The sequence below is a fragment of the Aphanomyces invadans genome (assembly GCF_000520115.1).
Source record: "Aphanomyces invadans strain NJM9701 unplaced genomic scaffold supercont1.13, whole genome shotgun sequence".
NCBI lineage: Eukaryota > Oomycota > Saprolegniomycetes > Saprolegniales > Verrucalvaceae > Aphanomyces > Aphanomyces invadans.
In genome coordinates this window covers 1,160,596-1,183,513 of record NW_008580158.1, presented here as the reverse complement: position 1 = coordinate 1,183,513, position 22,918 = coordinate 1,160,596, and the positions used below count along the sequence as shown (strand labels likewise).

The following is a 22,918-nucleotide window of genomic DNA, read 5'->3' as shown; positions in this document are numbered from 1 at the left end:
CTTTGGTCCCCTCAGATGCCCCGCCCGAACGCTTTGTCAAGTACTAGTACTGTGTAACCCATGGTTTTGGTCAAAATGGTCCAGACTGAAAAAAACGTTTTTTAGAAAACTTTATCGAGAACACCTTTCAAATACATTTCGCGTTTTTACAATTGAATTGGTGAAATTTTCTACCAATGTTGAACAAATCGTGAAAATTGCCCGATATGCGCCAAATTTGTGTCATTTCAGGTCATGCAGGTACACCATGTTTGCGCAGCGAATCCAATTCTTGTTGTTATCGCTTTCGTCTATTTGGCGGCATCATGACTTACCATTGCTTCGGAGTATGATCGTGGGGTGTCATCGACGTTGAGGCACACATCGACCAGCAATTCCAAGGCCCGTGGGCATACTTGCCCTCCATGAGTGTCGAAAGGTGAGCGCTATGCACGCAAGTCAGCCCGTCGTCGAACACCGTGGGCACATCATGCATCCCATCGCCTGCGACAGCGTATGCATGCGTTCGGTAGCTGACCGCAGAGGAGCCCCGTTTGCATGCCAGTGTTTGCGCTTGGCATAGATTCAAAGCACAGCATGGCCACATCTTTCGTCACCCCGCTGCAGGAAGCCAAGCGAGTTGTACAAGATGGAAATGAGCGACTAAACACGATGGATTGATATGCTGCACAGGGTGCGACCTTACGCCTTGGGGACTTTATCTTTGGGAAATGCGGAGAGGTCTTTGTAGTCCCACGGCACGCGCTTGGGGGGAAATTTCCCCTGTCGCAACTCGTCGAACGTATCTTGGATCTGGCGCCGCGTGTTCATCACGATCGGGCCGTGCCACGCGAGAGGTTCGTTGAGCTTTTTGCCTGTGAAGAGCATGGCGGCCACTTTGGTCGACCCTGCAGACAACTCAAAGCCGCGCGTATTGTCCGACGTAGCGTCGAAGAGCGCGATCTGGTTTGGCCCTGTGGCCTTGTTTCCCACGCGACCACTGCCTTCGTACACGTACAGCATGCACGTATCAAAGCCGCTCGGGATAGAGTACGACTGCTTGCTTCCAGGTTCCAGTTCGAAATCGACCATTTGAACCGGCTGCACGGCCTTGAACGCGCCGGTTCGGCCATCGAGAAATGGGCCTGCCAGGAGTCGTGCTTGGACACCATCGGCCAGTTCGACCGTGGGAATCGACGATGTCGGCTCGGTCCCATAGGCCGGGTCGTCCATCTTCTTCGCCGCAGGCACATTCAGCCAGATTTGAAATCCCTTTTCCACTTCTCCCACAGGCGTTGCTCCACCCTCAGCATGCTCGATGCCGCTTCCACAGCTGATCCATTGCATCCCTGGAGTCGAGAACGTTTCGCGATTTCCCATGGAATCGCCGTGGCGACCAACGCCTGTCTTGATGTACGTGAGAATGTCCATGCCTCGATGGGGGTGCCACCCAATGGGAAAGTCATCCTTGTCGGACGAGATCCCTTCCGATTCGAACGCAAAGTTGTCACACATGAGGAACGGATCACTTTCGTCGGACGGAATCCCGGCGGGAAACGCTTGGTGTACTGTGCGCTCGTCGCCAAAAGGGTGGACTTTGCCGGCATTGGCAATGCGAATCAGAGGCATCGGGGCGTGTGTTGTCATGGCGGATAGGAATCGAAGTGGACCTGGGCACGCCAGAGCCATTGAGGAAGTGTTACGTGCGATGGAAGCGGGGTAAGCAGGAAGTGAGTTCTTTGTCGATGGTCGAAACTTCGGAAGAAGCAACTTCCTTCAGATTTGGAATATATTCACGAAACGGCTGCAAATTTCACCAATTTCACCTTGTGAACGAATACAATATGAAAAAACTTTGCTGAATTTGGTTTTTTTCCAAGTATTTTGAATAAATTTCAGCTTTTTCGACAATGGATAACTTGACCGATCTCATTAGAGAGTACGTTATGTGATGCGTGTAACCGCCTCGTAAGAGATACGATTGTCCACAGTGCCATGGACGACGCCGACAATGCCGACGAAGCCGTCCTCACGACCACAAAAAGACCAGCAGTTCCGAGGCCTATTCCACAAGGGTATGATCAAGATGGGAACCGGGTCATCCCACCGCAATTGCAGGCAGAGTTCACAACGAATGAAGGCGACGAGGTGGACACAACAACCTTTACATTCACATCTACACTTACCAAATGCAGCTTATCGCGCTGTTTGAGAGCGCGGACGAAGACAAAAGCGGATCGGTCGACGAGCAAGAGTTTCGCAAGTTGCTCGTGAGAATGGATATTTGCATATCCGACGAAGAAGTCGACAAACTCGTCGTCGAAGTCGACACCAACAACAACGGGCTCATTGAATGGGACGAGTTTGTGATGGTACAATTGATTTTCTTCACGATGGTAGCGCCACCTCCACTTTGTGTTGGCTAGATGGTCTCCAAGGCCAAGCGCGGCGACGTCCGGTTCAATAAACTGCATGCCATGACGGAATCACTGAATACGACGCCCGTGGCAATGCTCGAGTCCGAAGCCGGTCGGTCGCTCTCTTCCACACTCTCCAACAACGATTCACTTGGTTGTAGGCAAGTTCGGGCTTGATGTGGTGTTCCGCCTATTGGAAGAACGCAAAGCGACTAGCTATAACCCCAAGACGTACGTGGTCGAGGTGACGATCACGACGACAAGCCCTGCCGACGGCTCGACGGAGAGGCAGTCCTACCAAGCCATTGGATTCTCATCCCGGGAAGCGAAATTCAAAGCGGCGGAGCTTGCACTCGTCAAAATGCGCAAGATGAAGCCCGGCTTCGAGTTTCCCGCCGGAGTGGTTCCACCCACATGGGACGATTGGGCGTTTAATAACTTGAACAAAGGAGTTGCGTCGCTGAAGGTTCGTGCAAAATCTTTCCATGGCTGTTGCAATGCATGACTGTGGTTGGCGAAGGTCCTGAAAACGCTGGTCGAGAAAGGCTTCACGCCGGCCGACAACCTCGTGTTCATGAAGCGGTTTTCTCTCCACGTGTCGTATTTGCACGTAAAACACCAGAACCTCGACACGGCGCTCGTCTTTCCAAACTCCACGTCGCTCACGACGCCGTGGTGCCGATGGGTCGACGAGCAAGTAGCTAGGGGCATGGATGGTGCCCTCGTCCTGCAACAGCTGTGCCACGGCGGCTACGACTCGACCAAGGACCCGCACTTCGTACAGCAGCTCTTGCAAGGCAAGAAAAACGGGGCTGTCCCGCCAGTGTACGACTTTTGGCAATGTGTGCAGACGGGCAACTTGCACGAAACTAAGCTCTTTGTGTGCGCCGGCCAAAATGTGAACGAGGCCAAGCTCGACCGGCATGCCAAGACTTTGTACACGCCGCTGCAGCTGGCCGCCAAACTCGGGTACTTGAACATGGTCGAGTACTTTTTGCAGCACGTACGACATACGGCCGATTCCGAATGATTCGGCACCGATGCACCCATCCCTTCTTAACGACTCTGTAGGGAGCAGAGGTAGCCGCCAAAAACAGCTTTCGACGAACGGCGCTCATGTTTGCAGCGCGCCATGGTCACCCCGCGGTGCGTACCTTCGACGCTAAGCGAGCCGTCCTCCGTGGCGTTGCAAGTGCTGATAGTGTTGGTTGGCCTGTTGCAGGTCATCAAGCTGCTGCTGCGCCACGGCGCATCCATCTTGGATCGAGATAATCTGGAAAACACCCCGTTGCACATGGCGGCCATGGCAGGCTGTACGCGGGTCAGTCATGCATTCCAAACGCACACTGGTGCAGAACGAAGTGCCTAAGCTGTCACCGGGTAGTCGTGCTTGGAGCTCCTCACATTTGATGAGGAATACGTACGGTCGTGCATCATCAACACCAACAAGAGCCTCAACTTTCTCGACGAAACGAGAAGTTTCCGAGGCATTGTCCGGGCGCTATTTGCCGACATGATGCAGGCCAAACTTGCGCGGAACGCACGGCCGACATTTGCCCTCGCGTGGTTGCATGAAGCCGTCGACTTGGCCTACGCTGTAAGGAGTCTCCCCCAGCCATCCATTCTGACAACTCATCTACCCCACGTTTTGTACGGCTAGAAAATCATTGCCCCCAACCACGAGGCCGCCGGCCAAGTCCAACGCCCATCGGGGCACGTCATCACTCGCATCATACATCGACTCCAGTACCTACAACACGACATCCCTGACACGGGCGATGAAGTCGAAGTGCTTCAGATGGAAAAAGATAGCCAGCTCTGCATCCTGAACGCAGACCATTTGCAGGCAAGGCATTCGATCCATTAGCGTGGCCGTCATGGTGTGTAGGTGTATGTCGAGCACTGCTTTCTTGAAGCGTACAAGAATGCCCCGAATCGACAAGGCCGGACGCCCCTCCACTTGGCTTGCGACGAGAATCTCGTGTGCACGCATGAGGTATCAAACGCTCGCACGCATTCCGTGCCGCGTTGACTTGACCGACGTGCTCCGTTGACAGGGAGCTCTTCGTGTCCTGCTCGATTCGTTTGGCTGTGATCCACATATCAAGGATCATATGGGTCGAACGCCGCTCGATTTGCTTTTACAGCGAAAGCACCGCCCCGGGAGCCCCAAGGAGAACCGCGAGCTTGAAGTGACGCTACAGAGAGCTCGCCATCGCCGCCGGATGAACCATGCAGCCCGACGGCAACTGGAACAGGATGCCGTGAAACGCGGAGCATTCGAAGAGAATTTGCTGCAGCAACTGCCCCGACAACCCGTACGTTGCTGTTGGCGCCTTGACTTCAGTCGTTGGTCGTTGTCCGACATAGGAAACGAACGACATCGACTTGAAGCATGCCATGGAGACAGCGACAGTCGTGGCAACGATCGCTGGCTGGCGGGTACATTCGCTCCAATGTGATTCCGCGACCACAGGGCTGTGCTGACAACCCAACGACCAGGAATACAAAGATGCACAGAGCCTCAACCACTTTTACGAGAACGTCAACACGGGCCAGCTGCAGCTGCGTATCCCAGACGACGTCCGCGCCGCGTTAGCCGTGCGGATGCAGTGGTTTTTCCGAAAGCAGTCGGCGCGGCTGTTGGAGAAGCGAGGTACAACTCGATAGCGATCACACGAAGGCGTCCAATAAATCGGCGATAGGGAGCTGGACCATGCACAAGCACGCCGAGAAGCAGCGTGTGTTCTTTTACAACACGGAAACGGGGCAATACCAATGGACAAAACCGACCGTCGTCGACGGATGGGCCAACATTCCACCCAACATCAAGCGCACGCTCGACGCGGTGGCGACGCCCGACTCGGACGACGAAGACAGCGACGATAGCGAGCAAGGCGAGCATCGCGAAGGCATCGACCAAGTGTCACAGAAGCTGCTCCGGGTGTTTGGTCCCGTAAGAGGACGTCGTGGTGTGCATGCCATACTCCATGTCGCTGCGTAGTGGGAAGAGCACCAAGACGCTGTCACGGGTGGCCGTGTGTACTACAACACAGACACGCGCCAGCTCACTCGGGACAAGCCCGACGCCGTCCTCAACGACGAGCTCAAGCGGCAAGCGTATGCGCTCCTCACCAAGACCGCCGAGTTCAAAGATCGCGTGCGTTTGCTAGATGTGCTCGTGGCATGCATGTGAAGAACGAGTGGTAGATTGGCATGTGGGACAAGTATTTCGACGTGCGCACGGAGCACTACTTTGTGTACAATCGCGCGACGGGGGAAGGGCGCCATGAGACAGAGTACGTCGAGGGCGACCTCCGGCAGGTACGCTGCGACGTCGACGTGTTTTGAGCTGTCGGGGCGAGGCTAAAAGCGTGCACGCGGTTCAGGAAGCGATCAAAGCGTCGGCGCAGGACGCAACGGTGCAGTTGGTGCGTCGGCTCACGGACGAAGAGTTGTCGAAACAACGAGACAATGAGCACTGGATGAACATCTTGCAGCGCGCTCGCCGCCGGGATACACTGACGACTCTTGTAAAGAAGGAGGTCGTGGACGATGCCACCCGCCGACTGAACCAACTCAACGACGCCATCCTGCGCAAGTTCGTTGACGGACGAAACCACACGATGCTGACGCTCACGGCGGCGAGTAGGATTCACGCTGATTTTGCCACGGCAACGATGGGGTACCGCGATGCCCGCGTTGCGACGGAGCAGCGAGCGTTGATGAAGGCGCGGGCCCTGGGGCTCTTTGTATCGGAGAAAATCGTGATGGCGCCGTCGCGTGCGTCCACAGAGGCCATGGAATTCACCGAGTGGCTTCAACGGGAAGAAGCGGAAAGCCACGCCGTCGAAGACACGGATGCGAATCCAAGCGAGAGCGCCCGCCGTCGTATCGTTCGCCTTGTCGAAGATGCTGCGTGGAGGATGGACAGTCACTACGCATTGTGTTTCTGGGGCTGTCGGCTCTGGAGTCTCGTGGGAATGCAAAAGGCCGACCACGAACACGACGAATGCAAACGACGGTGCGCGCGATGCTCAGCCGTCCGTTCTCTCATCGACTGGTAGCGTCATGGTGTGTCGGTTGGGCTGTCCTGTCATGCACGAAGCATTTCAATGGCAGCAGTGCCATGGCCGCGACCAAAGTGAGTTGGAGTGGCATGAAGTGTACGAGTGCAGCTCGAGGCTGATCAAGTGCCCGCGGGACTGCGGCGTGTGGGTGTCGAACGATGCGCTCCAACACCACACCGATTTCACATGCGTCAAGCGACCCGTGCCCGACTTGGCATGCCGCGTCGGGTGCGGCAAGGTTCGCAACCGTTTGAGGATGCCGTGGCTATCGTCATAACCCTGTGCAGGTTTTTGCAGGCGCAAACAATCGCATTCTCGAGCTCGAACAAGAGCGAAAGTGGCACGAGATGGAGGCATGCCCGAATCGAATTGTCTCGTGTGCATGGCCAGGGTGCGACGTCCACATGATGGCCAAGGATCGTAAACTGCACCGTGCCGCCCATCTCTGCGGTACGCGTCAGTGTGCGACGTTTGTTGGGATTCACGTCCCGCCAGCGTCGGGCATCACAACGTTCAAAACGAGTGGGTCGTTCGAGTTTGTCGTGCCCAAAGATTGCAAACACATCAAGATTCAAGCGTGGGGGGGTGGAGGCGGCAGCGGAGTCTTGCATGGTTACAAGTTTGGCCATGGCGGCGGCGGCGCCTTCGTCGAAGCCATATCCCCCGTGCATCCTGGCGAGGTTGGAGCACCAGGTTGAGGGTATCTCGTGACCAACCCATCATCTAGACGCTGCTAATTGTCGTGGGGGAAGGCGGGCGCGGCGGCGTGTTTGGTCACATCCACCCCAGTCACACGCCCGACGGGCTCCCCCTCGTGTCCCAGGTATAGCGGTGGACCCCTTGCCCCCCCCCTTCTTCATGTTGTTCCAAATGTCTGAAAGTTGATGCTTTGATTCGTCGTAGGTTGGGCAAGCTGTTGGTGGTCTTCCCGGAGGGGGGTCGGGTCACAGCAGCAACAATGGATGGGCATGTGGAGGCGGCGGGGGCTACACGAGCATTTGTCGAAAGGGTCCGTTTGGAATCATCACGCTTGTGTTGGTCGGTGGAGGTGGGGGCGGCGGCTGCCGCGACGGCCTTGGCGCTGGCGACGACAAGCCTCTTGACCCTGCAGTCAAAGTCGACATGCGCAATGGAGGCATGGGAAGCCCACTTCAAGGCGGGGCTCCAGGTGCAGTCGTGTGTGGAATTTTTGTCCTGACGAAGGCTGCCCAGGTCAAGTGAGCACCCCAACCCCGGCGTTTGGCGCGACAGGCGGTCAACAATACCAAGGTGGCAGTGGCGCTGAATTCGGAGGGGGTGGTGGCGGTGGCTATTTTGGAGGCGGCGGGGGCGGGTACTCCCCAGGTATTGTCGGGGGCGGTGGGGGCGGTTCAAGCTTTGTCGACCGCACATTGTTGGAGAATGCCGTGATGGAGAAAGCCAGCAAGCGTGTGCCGGGGGGGCTGGATCGTCATCCCCCGGCTGCAACCAACGACGAAGGCGGGGGCGTTTGTGGGGAAGGTGGCTTCGGTTCGATCCGAGGCATTTGTCCAGGCAACGACGGGTGCGTGCGTGTGGCGCTCCCCGGTTTTTACAGCAACATGGACTTTGACTCGGCCGAGGATGCGGTGCGCAGTGCAGGAGAACGTCAAGTCGGAAATGAAACACACTTAAATTAAGACCTGCCATTCTTCTTGGGGTCCGGCCGCGACGGCGGGCCGTCCGCTTTCCACCACGGCCGTGTGTGGCCCCATTCGCGGTTTCGCGCCGACGCCCTCATGCTCGCATGGAGGCGCGTGCGTGTTTGAAGCGTCAGGTGGTCGCATGTGGGCTTGGCCATAAACTTGCTGCCAAGCGAATGCGGCATCTCGAAGCCACAGCTCTCAAGGAACAAAGTGAGCTTTGCAACCCGTTCGACGAGGGCCGGGTCCATCGCAAGGGCCTCGGGCTGTATGGCAAACTCGAGGCGGGCACGCAGCTCCTTCACAACCTTCTTTTCAAACTTGTGTCGGGCAATGTCTTGAACGATGAGCGAGCCCACGCGACTGTCCTGGAGAGCCTGGCACGCGTCCATGGCGAGGCAAAACACTTGGCCGTTTGGTTCGATGAAGCGCTGGCGCATTTTCTCAAAGATCTTGAGGACGTGGACGTAGGCGCCGCCGTCCATGCACAAAAACATGCCGAGGCCGTATTGCTGGACGTCAAAGGGCTGCGTGCTTTCCATGAGCATGTCGAGAATGCCATCGTACTGTTTGGTGTTGCCCATCATGGTAATGATAGAGTCGACGACGCCGGTCGATTTGTTCAGGAATGATCGCTTCGAGTTGAATGCTTCGAGGAGCTTCGACCCCGCCTCGAACTCACAACCGAGGCTCAAGCTGTCCAGCAGCTGCTCAAACACCGTCGGGTGAATTTGGTAGTCGTTCTGGAGCATGTACATCACAACGTCGGCGGCCAGGGTAGTTGCTCCGCGCGACATGAGCCACTTGAGGCCGTTCGTCTGCATCGACGGTGACAACTGACATACACGGCGTTCGAGGTAGTTGCCTACAACCAAAATGAGCCCATGGTCGAGCGACAGACGCCATGGACCAGACACTCTTGTTACCTTGGCTCTTCATCAAGGTTGCAACAGGGACCACCTTGTTCAGGGAAAAGTACGACTGCAAAATATTGTCCGGCGAGCAGCTAAACTGCGTCATGGTGCGCTCGATCGCGGGCGTGTCGTGGGTCAGCAAGTACGTGCTCAAGATCGACATCACGACACTTTCGTGGACGTCGCTGCCGGCGGCGAGGAGCGTCGACGCGATCTGTTGGACCTTGTCTTGCCGATGCGCACGCGAGTACGCACGAATGGCGGCATTGACCGCATACGAGTTGGGTGCAAGTTGAAACGTATCCATGAGTTCATACACCGTCAACACCATCGTGTCGTTGCGCTTCGTTGCATACATCGAGATGAGGCTGCTCAGGGTGCTGCTCATTTCGTCGGGATTCATGTGCGTTGTGCTCATGTAGTCCTCAAACGAAGCCAGGAGCCGACGCACTTGGTCTTCTCGGCCCAGCTGGGCGTACGCGCGGAGGGCGCCGAGGTAGGCAAACCCATTTGGCGTAAAGCTGTACATTTCCATCGTTTCAAACAACGTCACGACCATGCCAACGTCGTTGTGCTGCGAGAATGCCGACAAAATCACAGACACCACATCCGACACGTCCGACGTGTCGACGATATCCTGGTGGTACTTGTGGAGCATCTCCACCATCTCGGACGCCGCGACCGTCGCTGCTTTGCCAAAGCCCGACGCCAAGCTCGACAACACGATGCACTTGTACGCGTCGATTGGAAACGGGCCTTGGGTCTTGGCCCGAAGGGCATACCAGAGCCGCGCCTGCAACACACCGTTAACGTCGTGGATGGAGCCCGACGGCTCTGTCGCGACGTACCACCAATGCGTGGCGCTCGGCGCGGTACAACACCTTCATGGCGTTGCACACTGCAAACACGTGCTCGTCGTTGATGTTGGTGAACGAGACAGTTTCCATGGCCAAACTGTACGCAATCTTCCACTCGGGGCTTTCGTGCGAGTTGTCTGCCAGCTTTTGGAGCACCTGCGGCTTGCCGCGGATATGGGGCTGGATGTCCCAGGCGAGGGCCGAATTGATCGTTTTGCGGGCAAGTGGCCAGTGGTTCGCTTCAAGCAGCTTGGAAAGGAAATCGCCGACAACGCCTTGAGGGCGCTACAAGATGCAATTCATGCTGACCATTCGTTTTCGACAGGGAGGCCTACGTTGAACGCCGTCGGGTTCATGATCCCGAGCAGCTCTTCCATGTAGTCCCAGTGCTCATATTTGACAAACGCATCGGATGCGGCGCGAATCGATGCGTCGTTGGGCGGGGTTCCGGCGTGGATCATGCGTTGGAGAAAGTCGCGAATGTGTTCGGAATAATCCACCGCAGCTTTGGCAAACCCCGAGATAATGCCAGAGTACATGAGCGCATTGCTGTCGTCGGGGAGGTTCTCCCGCGTGTGTTCCAGCAGACGCTCGAGGGAATCGATCGCCCCAATGCTGGCAAATGCCCCCGCCGCACTCGCAAACGCAGGTGCGTGCAAGTCGGGCACGTGCCGAACCATCATGTCCCAGTAGTGCATGATCGCGAGGCGGGTCGTGCTCACATCCATGTCTACACATGCATTTGAGACGAATTCGCTCGATCCAGAGCACACGAGCCTGCTGGAGACCGCGCCAACGCATTGAACACGGCAATGTACGTTGTCGCGTCCACGGGTGGCCCAAATGTGTGGACAAACTCTTTCATGAGGTCAAGCGCGCCGTTCGTGTCTCCCTTGCGCCCCATGCCGCGAATCGCAAAACTGTACGCCACGTTTGGCAGCTTCTCGTGGCGTGTCCGCATTTGGGCAAACACGTCCAGCAAGATGTCCATTTCGCCAGTCACGACGCAGTCATGCATGATGCCTACAGACAACGACAATAGTGCCATGGTCATGCGGTCGATCATGCAATGATGTGGAGGGGGGACTACCCATGTAGGTCGAAATCGTGGCTGGCCGCTCATGATCGCGGATGCGACCCCACATCTCATGCGCGGCAGGGAGGTTGTTGGTGCGAATGTATGCCAGGATCATCTTGGCCATGCAGTAGTGGCTCGCATGCACGCCCTTGGCGTCCATCGATGCAAACAGTTCCGTCGCCAGCCAAAAGCCCTTTTTGTCACACAATTTGCCGATCGTGGCGGCGTGGATGCTTTCGCCGAGGACGATGCCTCGCTGGTCGCACAGCGAAAACACATGCAGCGCCTGATTCACCGCTCCTGTATGGGAAAAAGCCTTCAGGAATCTCCATAGCATGGACAATGAACGAACCGAGTGAAATATGGGCGCGAATGAGCTGGGTGTACACGTCGACGGTGCCTTCGATGCCATTCTCCTGCATGAGGTGCAAGGCGTGCATGGACAGGTCAGATCGCTTGCATACGCCAAAACACCGAATGAGCGCCGCGTACTCGTCGGCACTCAGCGCCGTCGCACAGTTGGGTGTATCACGAAGAAGCTTGAGGATCGTCTCGGGGTGTTGAACATTTCCCAGCGTCGTGCACTCGGCAATGGCGGCGTGGAATGCCGGCAGACTCACTGGGGCGTTATCTGTCAACCGATCGATGACGATGTCAATGATTTTGCTGCTGTTGCCATGGGCCATGTGTGCCTGCACAAGCATGTCGATAGTGGCCGATGTGGCGACCACGCCGTCGTTTTTCATGGTAGCCATGAGCATTTCCATCGCTTCAAACTTGTGGTCGCGACCTAGCGCTTCAATGGCGAGCTCGTACGCTTCCGCATCCGTTTCGCCTCGCTGGTCCAACTCGGCGAGTATGGTCAACGCTGTCTTCCAGTTGCCTGTTTCAGCACACTTTTGAAGCGATGTAACAGAGGACGAGCTCAACCAGCGCGTGGCAAACGGAAAGCGTGGATGTGATGGCAATAGTACGGTCTTGACGAGGCGAGAGCTGCTGTGGCCAAGCGTCTTGTGCGCGGCGGCACCTAAGCTGGACGAGCGCCGCCACATTCTGCGACAGAACTTTGTATTCTGACAATTTGGATTTGGCCACCAATTGCCATCCGCCAATCAAAACGTCCGACACGATGCCACCAATCAAAACGGTTTCTCTCGTTGCGTTTTGTATCGACGTTTAGAACGAGTTTGAAACAAGTACCACTCAGTTGACCATGCTTTTAAAATCCATTTGAAATCCAGCGTCCAAGTCGACCCTTGTCGTCAACAACAAATTATAAAACTGTTGCGATGTGTGTGGTCGTGGCCAATGCGATTCGCCGAATGTATTATAAATATATTTTAAATCTTCACTGGATTCCAGACGGACACTTCACCCCAGCCACCACCACGACCGCCGCAGCACCATGGGCCGCCGAAAGACTTCGACCAAGAAGATTGTTACGCGAAAGAAGCAAGTTGTCGCGCGCGTGTTCAAGTGCCCATTTTGCTCGCATGACGACAGCGTCCAATGCAAGATGTAGGCTGCTTGCCACTTGAGTTCTTGAGACGAATCTGACGCTTGGTTTGTAGGGACCGCGACCGCAACGTCGGCCATTTGACGTGTCGGATCTGCAGTGAATCGTATCAAAGCAATATCAATTACCTCAGCGAACCTATCGACGTGTACACAGACTGGATTGATGAATGCGAAGCTCTCCATTCGAATCAATAAACTCTGCCCTAACTCACGGAGCTATTCTTCGCTTGCTTCGAGTCCTTCCGCACGCCCTCGCGGTATTTTTGTTCTTCTCGTCGTTGTATCCGCGCTTGTAGCATGCGGCTTCGCCTCGCCCACTCCATCTCCTTGGCCACACTCTCCTCGGATGCGTTCCCGCTTGCGGTTTGTTCGTCCAACGTTTGCTTCATCTGTTTCAGAGCACTCTTCTCCTTGCGAATACTCAGGTCTTCATCGCGCTGACGCTCTTTCTCGGCATCCCGTGCCGCTTTTTTTGCCGCCTTGGCTGCCTCGCGCTCGGTCGCAGCAGTATCTTGTCGCGCTTTCTCCAACCGATTCTTCTCTTGGGCGTACTCGAGAATCGACCGCTGCTGGAGCTCTGCCAAGTACGCTTCCTCTTGTTTCTGGCGTTGGTCGATGCCAATCTTGCGCCGCCGCTCGAGTTCGCTGGCCCTTGCCACCTCGTCCCGCTTCAACACCAACGCTTGTTCTTCATCTTCCATGTGCAGTGTCATAGCAACCCGAGTCCGTGCCGCGCTCATCAATATATCTTTGCAGATTCCTTGAAACGCCGCCATATCGATGGGACCGCTACGAACGGTCAAGTTAAAGCTGGTGGGGGCGATGGCCCAAACACGTCCAGCGAGGTTTCCAACCAACGTACGCGATGTCGACTTGAATTTGAGCCAACGCAATCTCGACGACAAATGGGTCGCGGACGTCGGCGCACATCTACTTTCAAAGTGCTTCGACGTGAGGCGATCGAAGCACCACTCCAAAACAACGTGACCCACCTGTCGAATGGATGCAGGCACGTCACACCACACTTCTCGCAACACGTTTTCGAAGCGCGCTCGCGCCGCCTACGACTTCGGTGAAAACACTCGATTCAATTCCTTCCAACGGGCTACGGTGGGGGATTGCGTGCTCTGCAGCGCCTCCATCCTTGTCGTATCGACAAAGTTGTACTTGGCATACAATGGCTTGAGCATGTTCGTCAAGGCCGTGCCTTCTCTGATGTACGTGTGGACGTCGGGAGGTACCGATTTGAGAACCAAGTCGGCCCAGAACGTCGTTGCCGCCATGGGACAGAACTGCTTCCACCAGTCTGGCCATCGATTGAGCCGCTTCGCGTCATGCATGATACGAACGTTGTCGGTGTGGATCACGTCTCCATTCACCAGAGCGCTGTGCGTCACTGTTTGATCGGGCAACGTGTCCTCCAAGAGCGCAATCTCGACCAAAACATAGTTTGGTGTCGGCGGGGCAAAGCGATGGGCGAACGAAATCCGCTTCTCCATGATCGTGCCAGAGTCTTCGTAGCGAAAGGGATGCACGGGCGCCCCGATGGGCCCTTTGTGTCGTCATGTGAGCTTCTGTTGCATCGGACGACGTGCAGAATTGTGGTTTGCACACACCTGTGCTAAAGTTGTGAAATCCAAAGGATGACGTGGCATCCTGAATGAACGTGTCAAGGCCCAAGCGGAGGTTTCCACTCACAACGACCACGTCGCGGCCGTCGATCTTCTCCTTCCATCGAAAGAGGAGTGAAATGAGCTGATGCAACTGACCCGGGCATGCAATCCAATGTGCCGCCAAGTGCGTCGTGTTGTACAGGCCATCGTGAATGCCGCCACCGTCTCCTCCGCTGAACGACGCGCGGAACGATGAGGGGGTGCCAGATAGAACGAGGGGAAACTCCATCAAGAGCACCAAAACACGCACGCTCTTCTTTCGGCACAAGCGCTAGGCGAACGGACACTCGCTCTCACGACGATGCTTTTTTCACGAAAGTCGAGACATACCTCGAAGGCTAGCCACTGATCTTCGCTAATCAAGGGCCGCTCCTACCACGAACAAGCCACGCGTCATTCAAGACTGAACCGCAAAACCACTGTGCGTGGTCCTGTTCTGCAAGTGGCATGCCTTTGGGGGCTCGGTCAATCGCTTGTTGCATGTGACGATATCGCCGTCTTCTGTCGCGCGCATGTCGAAAATAAACATGGCCACGAGCCCCATCCGAACGGCATAGTATTCGCCGTTGAGAGTCCGAGCTGCATCAAGTTCCTTCGATGCGGGTTGTGGTTCGTTGGACGGTGTGTCTCTGTCGGCATCTACTTGGAAGGTGTGAAGGCATTGGGTCCGATTTCAACATGCACACCCCCTTTGTTCACGTCGTCATTGTCCATTGCGTTTTCGTCGGCCCCATAATCGTGTCGCCACCCCAGTGCGCCATAGTACATCCTGGCAACGTCCTTGGCACACGCCACAATGAGCTGCATGTGCGCTACGTCGTTTTCGGACCGTCCTTCCTTGACCAGGGATGCCTTGGTGCGCCCAAAGAAACTCGCAACGTCAGAGGCGGTCAACACCATGAGCTGACTCGTTTGGCTCAGCACCGATCGGACAAATGGAATATTCCACACAGCGCGATATTCTTGCTGGAATCGTGTGCGAATGCGCTGTTTCCAGACTGCCGCGTCGCCAGCTACGAACCAACACGGTGACGGGCTAATAAAGGTATTGCTCACTACGGAACGCACGTTTTTGCTGCGCTTGCAACCAGCGAAGACAGTCGTTTGCAGCCGACTGCATTGGAGCTTGTCCACCAACGTGGGCGACGACATCGATGCCATGCCATGGCACTTGCATCCTGCGAACAAGCGACGTGTGAAGAACACTGGCCGTGTGAAACTCGCGACTGTACCGATGGTGCAGGACTTCCCACAAGTTGGGAGTCGTCGTCACTCGGTCCTGGGGAAAGTTTGTGCTGACAGCGACAATGTTGACAGTGTTCATCTGGGCGTGGGGTGTATGGAACACTCCATTGCGATTGTTTCGATTGGCGAGGCCCTGGCGCATGCACGTGGAAGTCTCGGTCGTTTGAGAAACAAACTACCTCAAACGAGTAAGCATATCTTGTCGCGGGGCGAAGATTCGTGCATCGAAACGTTGTTGGGGTGTTGGGCTGCACAACTTGCACGAATCGCACTCTACGTCGCGTAACGAATTGGATCGAAAGAGATTGCGTGGCGTACGTTGTGTTGGCGAGGACGTCCACCACCGCACACGTGATGGCGGCAGGTGCATTCACTTCCAGGACAATGCAAACCTCAACGACTGCTTCAAATGTCGCATCGTTGTCCGGCTCGACAACGCGCATGCGACCGAGGATCGGCCCCAACTAAGTCACGTCCCTGTCAGCAACATTTCGCAGCAGGCATGTCGTTGTTTGACATACAATGGCATAGCATGGCTTGGTGAAGGGAAGCCAGTAACCCACGTGGTACCACTGGACAACGTTCAAGTCGGATGTAATGTGGAGGTGTCCGTAGCCTTTGGTTCCGCCAAGCGGCTCCACGGCTTGGTTGTCGTTGCTCGGGGCAGGCACATCGTCGTGGCCTATACTCGAGGTCATCCGCGACGGCTGATGCGATGCGATGGGGCGAACCTGTGTGTTTCTCCCTGGCGAAAGTAAATCGCTTGGAAAAGTGACCGCCTTCGATCGGATAACTTGGCGGGTCCAGGCGACGAGTGGACGTGATCGATCCCACGGGCAAAAGGCGAAGCGTTGCATGGCTCCGATGGTCCGTGACAACGTACGGGTCGGTCGTCGTGGAGCTGTGCATGAGAATGATCACATCTCGATCGTCCAGACGCTGGTTCTTCCAGTCAAACACTTTTTCCAGCAACCGTGTGACCCCGATGAGAAACATGGATGCCATGGACGTCTCAAGGAGGTCGTAGCACACGACAACACACAGCAACTTGCCTACGCACCGCAGCCCTCTCGTAAGATGTTGACAAGCCTTTGGGGATTACAGTTGCGCTTGGCAGCGACGATCGCATCGTCCAATGCCAACCAGGCGGCAGGAGGAAGCAGGTTGTTGGCCTGGGCAACTTTGGTCAAGTCGATGCCGGCTGACTTGGTCGGGTTTTGCTTGGACGTTTTGGCTGGCGGGGCGTTTTCAACATTTACGGCGGTGGGAGGGTGGGGATTCTTGTTGAGAATAACCAATGTGCACTGGCCGTATTGCACAAAACTCGCGGTGCGGGTCGCCAACGCGTCCTCCGGGGCCACGTCGATCCAGAGCTGGTTTTGGTAGTGCACCCAAACAAACTGGGCAATGTCTCGGATGAACTGGAGTACCTTGAACCATGCACTGTCACGAAATCGTGTTCCAGTATGAAGGACGCGGGTACCTCGGAGACGGCGGGAAGACAGTCGTCAAAGTTGGATTCGATCAAGGACGCTGAAAAGAACAGGTCGGCTTCGTCGACCAACATGACATTGCCGCACACACGCAATGCGTCGCTGTATGGGGGTATGTTCCATTGCACTCGATAGACTTGCTGCATCCGGTGTTGAATCTGCGTTGTTGGTGCAGCAACATGTGTACCGAGCAAGGTTGAGTACGTACCTCTGGTCGCAGCACGGCGCTCCACTGATCCTTGGGCATCTCCAGCATCCTTCGCACCAGTGCTACGAGCTGCGAACATGTTGGAAAGTGCACATGGTGTGCATGCCGTGATGGGACAATACTTCTTTGTCTGTGAACGCATGCTGCACGTGAGCTTGAGCCCCGACGTGCATCAACAGCAGCGGCCGTCGAAGCGGAAGAGCCGTCGTGGTATCGTGGATTGCCCTCCACAGGTTTTCCGGGGGGTTCAGACCATCTCCGTTGTCGGTGGCCGTCGCGGCGGCGTGCTTGGCGTGAAAAGGAGCGCTGAACAAGATGTCGCGCCACACCGACGCATCGTTGGAGGACGTGAGGTTGCGCCAGTTGGAGTCGTGCACGACAACGCAATCAAACGCAAACGGGTGGTTGGGGGGCGTTTGAATCGTCGTCACCTTTTCGTGCACTGGCCACGCAATGCCCTAGCTTGGATCAATATCCCGCAGATGCTCTCGAACCAACCTCGAACGTGATAGCGTATTGCGACGCTGGCTCGAGATCGGACACTGTAAAGACTGCAGGTAAACATGCTGGCATGTTCCGCGTCGTTGTGTGCCTAACACATTTCGACGGGGTTTCCTGACGGAAGCTGCCAGTAAACAGATTACCGCTCACGAGTGAGTACGTTTGTGCATACGCACGTGCAAGCCTCCACCGAGCTGTTGACCTCCAACAGAACGCGAACGGAAGTGGCCGTGACTTTGCCGAGGACTGGTCCCACCAGCACCTGCCGCCTACGTCGTGAACCGGTTGCATGGGATGGACGTACCTTGGCGGTGGGTTGATGCGACACTGTTTGATGCACATGGAATTGAGCGAGCTTTGGGTGGGGCACCACGGAGACGCTGACGTATTGTGTGTCTGCAGTGCTACATGCGTGCTCGATGACGAATTGGTCCAGCAGGACGCCACGTTCGGGGGGGGGAGTCGATTGGACAGGGTTTGCCACTGGCCCGACCACCACTTGGTCGAGGACCACACCGCTCGCTTGCACTCGAATCGTCGTCTTGGCGCCCAACGGCCCAGCACACAAGAGCAACGCATTGCGTGTTGGGTTCTACAGCAGCCCTCGATTCAGCATGGCAGGAAGCATCGATCGCCAGTACATGGGCTTTCCAAGCGGCGACCATGTGGAGCAATTTGCACAATTCGTCGGGGTACATAATCCAATCTCGCCACAGCAATGTCGGGCGCACGTCAGAGCGTGCGAGGTACCACACGACTGGGATGTCGCACGTGATCACGAGGCAGTGTGCTGTCTTGGACGATGGATCCAACACTTGGGCAAGAAGCGCCCACTGCTCGGAGCTCAGCAGTTGGCGGGTCTACTTGTTGGTCAGAAACCACCACGTTCATATGTGCGCTGTTCCGTACGTGTTGCAAATATGCGTTTGTCGTTGCTAGCCGATTCTCGAGCACGTCGACATGAAGAACTCCGATCGTGCCTCCATTCATGGTATGGTAGCTGAATCGCCGCAGCGCCGCGCCACTCAGCTGTGTATGTCGCTGGTACTCCCACGCGACGCGCTCGGCACACTCAACCACGCGGCGGCTCAAATGCAACGTGGTGTACTGAGTCCAATCCCACCCGGCCCCGATAAACCAGTGGCTTCCACGGCACAGGGCGGTCCTGTTTTCTCGCCAATGGTTGCGAATTGCGTGTCGAAAGCACGCCGAGATGGCGTCAACGTTGTCGGGGTCGGACTTCCACACGGCCATGGCTTCGTCGGCTGCGTCGTGGGTCGACACGTGCTGGCCAACGTACACCGTTGCATCCGAGCTCGGAAACGTCAATTCATTCGTTGTCAACTCTTGCCATGCTGACGCAGGCATCGTAAACGGAGGGGTTTGGCCATCTCGTGGAAAAAGACGATCGTGGGAGACGCATGTGAGGTGCAGCGCGGGCGCGTGAACTGGTCTTGTGTGAAATGTAGCCGTAGCGTGGGATGGCAGTCCCTTCGACGGACCACGTTAGTCCCCAAACACTGTCGCGTACGTCCGAGACAATCGTACTTGAATGCAAAAGTCGTAGCACCGTTGCGGTTGCAAGTTGCTGACGTGGACGACAACAGGGCGGTACGGAATGGTCCGTACATGGCAAGTGATGCTGCGCCAGACACATGACGACGCGTTGTACCTTTCACTCGTGCTTACGTGAATTGCGTGATGCGATCGATCACGCGGCACACCAACACAACGTCTCGATTCACTTCGACCAGAACAGACGCTTCGGACGCTGTAACTTGGCCAACGACGGGGCCAACCTGAGCATGGGGATGGTTGCAAAACCTCACAGGGTATTCGCAAGCGATGACGTACGAGCAGTTGTAAAGGCTCGGCCGGCTCGGTGCCTACTAATCCGACCACCACAGCATCGGCTTCGTGGAGATCCTTTTCCTGACGCAGTCATGTGATCCAGTCGTCGATGGATTGCTGTACCATGTGCGGAGGCTCGACGTGTACTGACCCAAGATGGGTTCCCTCGCACACGTCGATTGCGTCGACGTAGAACTTGCCCCACGAATACGACGGCAGCGACTTTGTGTCGTTCGAAAACGGTTGAAAAGGGCGAACCGATCCACAGACCACGTGGTCGAACGAGGCGGACGTGTTTTCTAGTGAGATTTTGGTGTGGTAACCTGGCGAAAACGGTGCGCTTGGTGACACCACCACGAGTCGGGACGCGATCGACTGCAGCTTCCATGCCATACAGGTTTCAACGAGGTCTGCGGCGGCGGACGGGACTGAGCGCAACGACAGCAACGGAGCCGCAGTCAACAGGATGGTTGTTCCCGAGCTTTGATGTGCCATGAGGCGGCTAGCAATTTCATCTTGTGGCGACGTTTGAATCAGCACCACGAGATCTCTCCCGAACGTGATGGAGTCTGTGTCTGGTGGCCACAGATCGCGCGTGTACGAAAGAACGAGGTCGCGCACGGTTGATTCTAGCCATTCAACTTGATGCCGCGGCATCTGACTCAGCATCGTCGAGTCTTCTGGCGAAAAAAGACCGTACATGACGTGGCGCCACGACGTGACCAAAAGGTTGGCCGAGACGCGATACAACGCGTGATGGGCCGCTAGCGACGCTCTGAAATGGTTGGCTAAGCGAGTTTTCACCGCATCTTCCAAGTGAAGTCGTGGTGCCTAACGATGGACGAGAGTAAGCCATACGTCACGTGGGGTGGACGAGTACGGAAAGGGATTGCAGGATGTCCAAGACAGTGCGAGGTGTCAAGCATCCTGAAGAAGTGCTTCAGTTCGTGTGCAGAAGGGGGATGCCAACGAACCCACGTTCCAATGAATGCTGACGGTGGGAGACAGGGGTGGAGCTCGGCACGTTGTGTGAAGCGCTGTGTCGTACGAAAGGTCCTCGCTGTGCGTCCACGTTGTCGGCGACGAAATGCCGTGTGGGCTCCAATGATTGAAAAACAAGATGGACGCTCCAGAGTGGGAAGAGGTTGGAGCGGGGGGCGTTGTCACTTGCGCCACCGCGGCTTTCAAATCGGTTTGTGCCACACCTCCCATGAGGCAAATGATATAGGTCGTGGCCGGTGTTAACGCTTTGAAGTGAGCTATTAACGGTACGAACGGCGTCACGCGAAGTTCAATGCTTTCGTCCAAGACGAAATGCGATGGTCCCACGTCCGATGGCAAGCGTCGCGCGAGGTCGCGTCGGAAGGCGCAGCATTTGACTACGCCATCCACATGATGCCACATAGTAGGAACTGCATTCAACAGCATGTACCGCAAGTCAGTGGCGCCGCGTTGAATTCGTACAGCACGCGGCATTCCTGCGCAGTGACCTACCGCGTGTCAAGTCAGCGTTCGAAGGCAATGTCGTACGTATTCGTACTTGTCCGACGAAAGGACCACACACAACGCGAACGTTGCTTTGTGGGGCTTGTCCCGGCTGCAAGCCGAGCTGATAGAGGTAGTACGGATCGCTCGCCAAGAAGATTTGCTTTTCGTGGACGAAGGACGACATGCCATGGACTAGGGCGCGCACACGATAGCCACAACTACATGAAACATCGTAGTGGCAAGACTGTCGTGGTCCTCTGCAGGTACCTGATGTAATCCAAGAGGTTCTGCGGGTCGGCGTGAAAGACGCACCAATTGAGGAACTGGTTAAAGTTCATCTTGGACCCGTACCCGATCTCGTTGTGGAGAAACCCACGGGCAGCGATTGGCATGACATCTTGAAGAGACGGCATCCATTCGAGCACGCGGAACTTGCGCAGGCCGTCGCACACAATCGTGATGAGCATGGCAAGTTCGCTTTCGGAGATTTCGTCCTCGATGTCAAGGTCCATGAGGTGGAACATGAATTGGCACTTCTTTTCCCACGACCCCCGACAGAGCACGGTAAACGTAAGCAAGAACTCGAGCAGATCCATTTGCTCGCGACCGTTTGTCGGCGTGAAGACTTTCATTCGATCAAACAACCGCCGCGCTTCGACGATGTCCGTGGCGGACGACACTTCCACGATGTACAGAAACTCACCGAGCGTGAGGGAGTACCCCCCGTCCATCATGTGTGGGTTCATCCAGCGTCTGTACGTCTCCCATACCCGCTGAATACGCTCCAAAGTGAACCGCTTGTTCAGGAGATACAATTCCTCGATCACCGCTAAAAGCGTCTCCATCCCGATGGAATCTTGCACCTTTTCGCATGTGAATTCACTGTCAGTCGAAACGCGAATCTGATTGACTAAAATTTGAATTTCGAAATTTTCCAATATTTGATTGGTTAAATTGCAAAAATGGCATTGTGGTTGGTTCAAATTCACGGTGCAAAAAAATGCGGGGATTTGGTGGACGGTCTTAACACACGTTAGAGGATCGAGGAGACCTGGAAAGGACACTCCATCGAGGCATGCAGGAGACGCCACTCTACTCCTCGACGTATTTGGCAAAGAGGTTCTCAGAGTTCGTCATAGCCTTGAACTCGAGGTTGTTCCCGCTGGGATCTTTGAAAAACATGGTCCACTGCTCGCCCTTGCGCCCAACAAAACGAAGGTGGGGCTCCACGATGAAAGGAATGTTCTTCGACTTGACTTTCTCCGCCAGCGCGTGGAATTCATCGACAGACAAACACACACCCATGTGAGGAACGGGCACATCGTCCATGTCTAGCGATGGTAGCAGGTAAGCTAACGTTGACGTACAAACGAGTTGCATCGTACCGACGGGGTTGTGGTAATCAATGCCCCTGTAGTTGGGACCCACTTCGTGGACTACAAATTGATGGCCAAGCATGTTGTAGTCCTACATGCGGCACATGAGAACTCGCCTCATCCATTCCAGTTGACGTACCTGCCACAGAGCGGACGAACGGCCTTCCTCAAACCCGAGCAAACCGCCATAGAATTCTTGTGCTACAAGCGAGACACCTGTGAATCGCCCGTTGTTTAAATGGCACGACTACCGGCTTTGAGGTTGTGGACGGGGACAGCAATGTGGAAGGGAGCAACGGACGACATGCGGCGGACGGTTTGGGCAACACGGCTCGGGAGCATGAGGTGCCTCTGGAAAATTCCGAAATGGTGCGGTCGAACACACATACGGACAAAATCAAATCTTTATCCGGACAACTCAAACTTCTTCAACATCAAGTGCTGCTTCAAGCTCAGCGGGAGAGGAGAAACTGATGTGGCGCTGTGGCTGCGACGACGCAACTTCATGCAACGGAACGATTTGTCACCCGTGTACCCACTAGCTGAGGGATTGTACCGAGTCCGGTGGCCACTTGTCAAAGTTCTTGAA

The 22,918-nt window shown here is 55.8% G+C and overlaps 6 protein-coding genes across 8 annotated transcripts; 2 read left to right on the top strand and 4 right to left on the bottom strand.

Moving 5' to 3' along the window:
• Positions 1-635: 635 nt before the first annotated feature.
• Positions 636-1,746, bottom strand: H310_07293 (hypothetical protein). Its single transcript, XM_008872660.1, has one exon. It carries the CDS (start codon positions 1,666-1,668, stop codon positions 682-684), a length of 987 nt encoding a protein of 328 aa, XP_008870882.1. The 5' UTR covers positions 1,669-1,746; the 3' UTR covers positions 636-681.
• Positions 1,747-1,974: 228 nt separating this feature from the next.
• On the top strand, positions 1,975-9,069 carry H310_07292 (hypothetical protein; the record flags this gene model as incomplete). The annotated part of the gene is made up of 25 exons (XM_008872659.1): positions 1,975-2,127; positions 2,175-2,351; positions 2,406-2,508; positions 2,558-2,862; positions 2,917-3,399; positions 3,468-3,542; positions 3,619-3,717; positions 3,781-3,993; positions 4,057-4,242; positions 4,285-4,392; positions 4,454-4,714; positions 4,767-4,838; positions 4,899-5,052; positions 5,102-5,352; positions 5,401-5,556; positions 5,607-5,720; positions 5,786-5,997; positions 6,049-6,420; positions 6,464-6,704; positions 6,754-6,916; positions 6,962-7,146; positions 7,194-7,289; positions 7,370-7,634; positions 7,679-8,032; positions 8,082-9,069. 25 exons carry the CDS (start codon positions 1,975-1,977, stop codon positions 8,117-8,119), a joined length of 4,836 nt encoding a protein of 1,611 aa, XP_008870881.1. The 3' UTR covers positions 8,120-9,069.
• On the bottom strand, positions 8,099-12,051 carry H310_07291 (hypothetical protein; the record flags this gene model as incomplete). 3 transcript variants are annotated; one of them, XM_008872656.1, is made up of 7 exons in its annotated part: positions 8,099-8,992; positions 9,054-9,834; positions 9,890-10,183; positions 10,234-10,628; positions 10,676-10,921; positions 10,989-11,276; positions 11,329-12,051. In XM_008872656.1, 7 exons carry the CDS (start codon positions 12,026-12,028, stop codon positions 8,121-8,123), a joined length of 3,576 nt encoding a protein of 1,191 aa, XP_008870878.1. In that variant the 3' UTR covers positions 8,099-8,120. The 3 variants fall into 3 exon arrangements, with proteins under 3 accessions (XP_008870878.1, XP_008870879.1, XP_008870880.1); XM_008872657.1 differs by having other exon boundaries at positions 8,099-9,834; XM_008872658.1 differs by lacking the exons at positions 10,989-11,276; positions 11,329-12,051 and having other exon boundaries at positions 10,676-10,948.
• A 224-nt stretch (positions 12,052-12,275) lies between these two features.
• H310_07290 (hypothetical protein) lies at positions 12,276-12,741 on the top strand. The gene is made up of 2 exons (XM_008872655.1): positions 12,276-12,494; positions 12,548-12,741. Exons 1-2 carry the CDS (start codon positions 12,382-12,384, stop codon positions 12,687-12,689), a joined length of 255 nt encoding a protein of 84 aa, XP_008870877.1. The 5' UTR covers positions 12,276-12,381; the 3' UTR covers positions 12,690-12,741.
• Positions 12,654-21,824, bottom strand: H310_07289 (hypothetical protein). Its single transcript, XM_008872654.1, has 32 exons — positions 21,221-21,824; positions 21,006-21,171; positions 20,898-20,955; positions 20,440-20,844; positions 20,346-20,392; positions 19,589-20,296; positions 19,469-19,546; positions 19,304-19,413; positions 19,163-19,256; positions 18,524-19,105; positions 18,256-18,474; positions 17,919-18,206; positions 17,758-17,876; positions 17,612-17,705; positions 17,236-17,571; positions 17,114-17,182; positions 16,896-17,063; positions 16,515-16,842; positions 16,144-16,464; positions 15,934-16,094; positions 15,731-15,876; positions 15,592-15,685; positions 15,400-15,545; positions 15,236-15,345; positions 14,854-15,180; positions 14,619-14,806; positions 14,498-14,539; positions 14,111-14,438; positions 13,604-14,046; positions 13,487-13,555; positions 13,357-13,424; positions 12,654-13,283 (listed from the first exon to the last, which is right to left on the bottom strand). The coding sequence occupies exons 1-32, from the start codon at positions 21,796-21,798 to the stop codon at positions 12,698-12,700; spliced, it is 7,476 nt and encodes a 2,491-aa protein (XP_008870876.1). The 5' UTR covers positions 21,799-21,824; the 3' UTR covers positions 12,654-12,697.
• A 32-nt stretch (positions 21,825-21,856) lies between these two features.
• On the bottom strand, positions 21,857-22,689 carry H310_07288 (hypothetical protein). The gene is made up of 4 exons (XM_008872653.1): positions 22,581-22,689; positions 22,469-22,530; positions 22,339-22,420; positions 21,857-22,284 (listed from the first exon to the last, which is right to left on the bottom strand). Exons 1-4 carry the CDS (start codon positions 22,669-22,671, stop codon positions 22,046-22,048), a joined length of 474 nt encoding a protein of 157 aa, XP_008870875.1. The 5' UTR covers positions 22,672-22,689; the 3' UTR covers positions 21,857-22,045.
• Positions 22,690-22,918: the final 229 nt, after the last annotated feature.